The sequence below is a fragment of the Pteronotus mesoamericanus genome, unplaced genomic scaffold, assembly GCF_021234165.1.
Source record: "Pteronotus mesoamericanus isolate MK-2021 breed Mesoamerican mustached bat unplaced genomic scaffold, CSHL_Meso_final contig_221, whole genome shotgun sequence".
Taxonomy (NCBI): domain Eukaryota; kingdom Metazoa; phylum Chordata; class Mammalia; order Chiroptera; family Mormoopidae; genus Pteronotus; species Pteronotus mesoamericanus.
In genome coordinates, this window is record NW_026555092.1 from 15,434,923 (window position 1) to 15,440,922 (window position 6,000).

Below are 6,000 nucleotides of genomic sequence, written 5' to 3' on the forward strand. Positions count from 1 at the left end.
CTCACATACTCAAAATGTCCAAATCAATAAAGTGTTACTGAAAATGAAAAATGTGTCTGTTATTTTACAGAAAAAACTAAATGGACGTTTTGGCCAACCCAGTATATTGCGGCAGTGCTTCCATAGCTCAGAAAATTTTAGAACATTTAATTTTGAGATTGTCATTAGAAACTAGCATATTTTTTAGAATATTCTCAGTAAAGACTGTCATTTTCCTTTAAAGGTAGATATGTGATCAGTTTTTTAGAAAGGAAATTTTTTTTAGAAAGGAAAAAAGGAGTCTGAATATAAGTTATTACAACTTCACTTTGATTCTGAGGAAGCTGGTGTACATGGGCTTTGGAGTCACTGAGAACTTCAGCACTACCACCTTCTCGCTGTGTGACCTCAAGCAAATCAACTAATCTCTCTGAACTTCACCTTTCTCATCTGTAAAATAGGAGCAAGAGTAACTACCTCGTAGGATTGTTGAGAAATATGTAAAGTGCCTGACAAATAGCAAATTCTTAAAAATTAGTGTTTTTTGGTAAGGATACCATTCATTGGTATATATATCTGTTTCTGGTCTGTTTGCTAGGGGGAAGGGAAGGCTCAATTTATAATAATTCCCCATCCCTAAATACTAGTGATCTTTCTCTGGGTCTGCTGTTTCTCTTATCCCGAGCTGTACTTCCACTACAGCCTTACTTAGCTCTTGAAACCTTCAGTGACAACAAAGAGGTGGACAGTGGTTAAAACCCTTCTATTTACTTTTTCAGGTTCTTTCTTTTTGCCTAACAGTCCTAAGCCGCAGATTTGAGTTTCAAGCTGATGCATTTGCCAAGAAACTTGGGAAGGCTAAAGACTTATATTCTGCTTTAATCAAACTAAACAAAGATAACTTGGGATTCCCTGTTTCTGACTGGCTGTTTTCAATGTGGCATTATTCTCATCCTCCACTCCTAGAGAGACTTCAAGCTTTGAAAAACTCAAAACAAGACTGAGTGGCCCAGGGTCTGCAATTGAAGACATTTCTGATTATTTCTGTCCTGACAGCATGTTCCAGCTCTTGATATTTTTAAACTTTTTTTTTTAAAGAAAATTATTAACTACAGTAAAGTCCAAATGTAAATACATTTAATATCTCATTTCAAAAGTTATTTTAATAATCCACTTCTTGGCTGATATGGCTCAGTGGACTGAGCACCAGCCTGCAAACTGAAAGGTCACCATTTGATTCCCAGTCAGGACACATGCCTGGGTTGCAGGCCAGGTCCTCGGTTGGGGGCTTGTGAGAGGCAACCAATCCATGTATCTCACACATTGATGCTTCTCCCCCTCTCTTCCTCCCTTCCCCTCTCTCTAAAAGTAAATAAATTAAAAATTAAAAATAATAGTTATAAAAATAAAATATAATCCATTTCTTAATGAAAACACTGGATGGTATTTTAAGGCTTATACTTTTTAACATCGAATTTACCATCAACTTGTAAAATTATTTGAGCAAATACAGAACTTGCCTTATTTACACATTTATATGAAATCTGCATATAATGTGTTTGGGGGCATATGTTTAAAAGAGGACACAGCACCTCCAAGTCCTGTCTGCAATGTGGAAACAGTGGTTTCGAATCGTTGTGCTCATCTCTGAGACTTGTTTTTACTTTCGTGCTGTTATGATTTAATCTGGCTTATCAGTGTTTTAAATAAGGAAGAAAGAGAATAATTGGGAAGGCCGATGTTATTTAAATGAAAGTAGTTAGAAATATGCCCTACTGTTCTGCCAAATTTCTCTGTTCCCTCTCTTGCCACATACTGATCAGGAATTTCCAGTAGTGCTTTGAAATTAGAAATTATGTATAGAATGTTTTAAACCATTGGGTTTGGGTTTTGTTTTCAAAAAAATCTCAGTGTTTATCTTTCCTTCTTCCTGGTGGGTATGATCCCATTAGAGGTAAACTAGTATTTTTCAAAACATTCAGCTGTTTCCTCATTTATACTCTTTTATTCAAAAGATGGTGTATCCTTTCACTTAGCTGAAATTACCATATTGAACAGGTTTTGCTATTTTTAAAGTGATGAAATGTGGAAAGAAGAAGAAATGATATTTTAAGAGACATAAAGGTGAAAATGCTGATGATTCTCTTATAAGAAAAAATATAGTTTTCTATCTCTTTCAAGGACAGAAGAGTTGTGGTTTTTATTTTTGTAATTTTTATTAATATGTTGTAAGTACTATATAATTGGGCCTGGTTCCATTTTTGAAAATCAAACTTCTTGATATGCAGATAATTTTTCTTTTTAAAACAAATGCCATGAAAGGTTTCGTTTCCAGTTTCCAAAGCTGTGTGTTTGACTGCTTCAAATCTCTGTCCACTTCCTGTGTGAGACCTTTCTTTGTGTCTAAGCGCCCTCCCACGGTCAGTGCTGACCTCTGGTCATTTATTCCAAAGTGGGTCAGCTCTGCACCCCTGCTATATGGACAGAAAGTCTTTGCTCAGCTTGTAATTGGGTAGTGTCTTCACATGGAAATACAATAAAAATAAAGATCTAGTTTTGTACTGCATTATTTATTTCCCTAAGGCTAAAAGAGGAGCAGTCCTATGATTTTATCCGGCATCCATTATTGCGAATCCATGCTGTGTTAACTGCCTTTCCTTCCTTCTGTGCCTTTAAATAAAAATTTCAGTTCTGCACAAGTGAAACATTAAAATTGCCAATGTAGATTGATGTGCTTTGTCTTTGATTTGACAAAATGTGTGTGTCATTTGTTACCTACTTGTATGTTTATCATCTAGAGGAACTGAGTTGCTAGGACATGAAGAATAGTGGGAAGAAACAGCCCGAATGCTGAGTGAGGTTAACACCATTGCCGCACCTCACGCGCGCAGGCCTCTTCGAGTCTTCCTCCTGCTCCCCTCCAGAGCCGTAGCGGTTTTTGCTGGTATTTTCTCATAAGCTTCATTCAGAACCCTCCCTTTTCCATTTTCATAACCTCAAATTGTCTTGAGTCTGTCTGGCCTGCTCAGCTGCCTGTTTGGTCTTCCTTACATGTGGCAGCAATAATTAGCTTTTTAATCGTAATTGTTTTTAGCTGGTCACCTATAACTTACGGATGGCAGAGGCATAGGGTGGCCAGAGGATGCTGGTAGCTTCCTGAGGTATTGACCAACTGGGGGAAGGTGCAGAGAGGCCAACCAAGGAGAAAAAGAGGTGGCACGTCGCTCCCCTCAGTGGACAGGCAGGGAGTAGAATGAAGGAGAGCGAGGCCTCAGGTAGAAGAGTACGCTCTCAGCAGGCTTCATCTTTGAACTTAAGGCAGAGTCTGTGGTGTGCAAATGCTGCCTTTATCTGTCTCAGCCCTTTGCTGACATCTGAGAGCTGCTGGTAAATTCTACCTCTGTTTAGGAGAGGAACAGAATCCTTGGGGTTAACTCAGGGATTTCAGTACCAATCATGGTCCCATCGTGCCCTTTACTTTTATATCCTCATTGTCACCCCCAGTCCTCTTAGGAAGTCTTCTTCCACTTGGTCTTTCTCATCCCTCCTTTGGATTCTTTTGTACACGTATACTTTGTCGCTTTCACTGGTTTGAGTCTTCTGTCAGCAGCAGTAGCAAAAAGCTAAGTACCACCTAAGGGCCTTAAGTTCTGTCCTAGGTGCTCTGCAAAGAAAATTACAGAGAACTTGTATACAAAAACTTCTGATTCAAGACTACCACGATGTGAATGAGTACCAAGTGTGTCGGGCTAAATACAATTTGGTGAGAAGGCAGAAATGATCCACAGTGGAATGGTGTAGCTCTGTGCAAACAATACTGTGGAGGACAGTTGCCAGGGACAAGGGTTTCCTATACAGTTTGGCAGATGGGAAGATGCCCCTGTGTGTTCTAAAAACCTGTGAATGCAGCACCGCCCTCCCGCCATGAGCAGGATGAAGCCAGCATCTCAGACAACCGCCTCTGCCTCAGGTCGGAGCTCCCCTGTGGCTCTCTGGACAGTGGTTGATAAAACAGGAAGATAAAACTTCAGGGTAAGATTGATGGCTCTGGAATCCAACATACCTATACTAGTCAGATGGTGGGCAAGAACCTTAACTGAGCCTTTATTTCTCTACCTGTTATTTGGTCAACAAATACCGAGCCCCCGCTGTGTACCAAGCTCTGCTGTAGGTGCTGGGGAAAACATTAGTAATTTATGATAGAAAAACTCCTACCTCATGGAGTTAACATGCCAGTGTGGGAACGATCAAAATACATAAAACAGATGTTAAATGATGACACATCTTTGAGAAAAACAAGGACCTGAGGTGTTTGTGTGTGCTGGTGGGGTCGGGGGATCGCGAGTTTTAAAAGGTGGTCATAAAAAGGCGTCCCAGAAGGTGATGTTTGAACAAAGACCTGAGAGAAATGAGTGGGTGACCTAAGCAGCTGTTTTGCGGAAGAGCATTACAGGAACAGAGAACGGCAAGTGTCAAGACCTTGACATGGGAGCGAGCCTGGTATGTCTGAGAAACTCCAGAAGGTCCGAGTGGCTGGGATGGGGTGTGCTAGGAAGATACAAGGGGACATAAAGGAGTAGGGATGAGGCAGATTTCACAGGGCCTTATAGGCCGTTGTGGGAACTCAGGCTTTTCCTAGAGCACAATGGGAGCCATTGGAGGGTCTTCAGCCAAGGAATGACACGGTCCGATTTAGGTTTTAACTGAACCATCTGTCTGCTACGTTGAGGAGCAAGGGCGTAAGCAGGGCACCAGTTGAGAGGCTCTCATAATACTTCTGGCTGGAAATACAAATGTTGATTGGCATGGCTGTAGTGGAGGTGGTAAGTAGTGGTTAAATTCTGGATATATTTTGAAGGCTGAGCCAGCAGAATTCGCTGTTGGTGTATCAGATGTGGGATACAAAAAACTCGTGGACCCTGACCCATGTGGCTCGGTTGGTTGGGTGTTGTCCCGCAAAGCAAAAGGCCGCTGGTTTGATTCCTGGTCAGGTCAGGTGCCCTGGTTGCAGGTTTGGTCCCCGGTTGGGATGCATACAAGAAGCAACTGACATGTTTTGCTCTCACATCAATGTTTTTCTCCCTCTCTCCCTTCACCTCTCTCTAAAAATAAATAAATAAAATCTTCTTTAAAAAAAGAAAGAAAAAATGTGGAGTAGAGGATGACTCCAGCATATTTAGCTTAAGCGACTGAAAAGGCTGAGTTAAGGGGAGAGATCTGGGTTAGGGACGAATAGATGGAATTTAAAGCCACAAAGCTGAATGAGATCACAGGAGGAATGAGAGAAAAAGATGTGGTTCAAGGACCAAGCCATGTATCACTCCAACTCTCAGAAACTGGGGAAATGAGAAACCGGGAAAGGACTCCAAGAAGAACGGTGTGTTAAACTAGGAGCCAAGTTAGACAACCCTTTATTCCCATAAAAGGGAGCAAAAATACAAGACAAGAGCTGGAGACAGAAGTGGGTTTGAGAGGTATTTCTTAACACAACAAAGGGGGCCAATGCCTGCTTCACACAAGGCTGTTGTAGGGGTAGAATGAAATGTTTGCAGGGTGTTGAGCACAGTACCTGGTAATAATAAGAGCTCAGTAGCTGATTACTAATAATTGTTAATAATGATATTAATAATTTACCATAACCACTGTGATATAAATAGGCACAAAAGCAAAAGTGCCTGCCCCAGCCTGCAGTAAGGAGAGCATTGCTAGAGGACAGGATCAAATTGTGAAGGAGGAGCAGGAGTCAACTAGACAAGGAAGGGGTGGGGGGGGGTATTCTGGGGAACAGCAGGTACAAAAACAGGAGAGCCTGGGGCACTTTAGGAATTTGGGATGCTGTGATTTGGGATTTGCCAAGCCATTGAGGGCAAAGCCACCTCTGTGGCCCTCAGGGCTACCCCACCTCTCCCTCCTGTCTGTCACTGGATAGGAGCTGAAATGTTGTGTGTGTCTGTACCAGGTTGAGGGAGGGAGGAGAGGGGATGGCCTAATGAAGGGAGTTCAAAGGACGCTCCCGTGTAG

At 41.7% G+C, this 6,000-nt stretch overlaps 1 protein-coding gene across 1 annotated transcript in view; it reads left to right on the forward strand.

Annotated features, from left to right (window-relative positions):
* Positions 1–2,695, forward strand: part of ZMPSTE24 (zinc metallopeptidase STE24) — a 39,518-nt gene extending 36,823 nt beyond the window's left edge. The window contains exon 10 of the mRNA XM_054572043.1: positions 759–2,695. Within this exon, the coding sequence (XP_054428018.1) occupies positions 759–983 (225 nt within the window). The 3' untranslated portion in view covers positions 984–2,695. The remainder of the gene's footprint in view (positions 1–758) is intronic.
* The last annotated feature ends 3,305 nt before the right edge of the window (positions 2,696–6,000 follow it).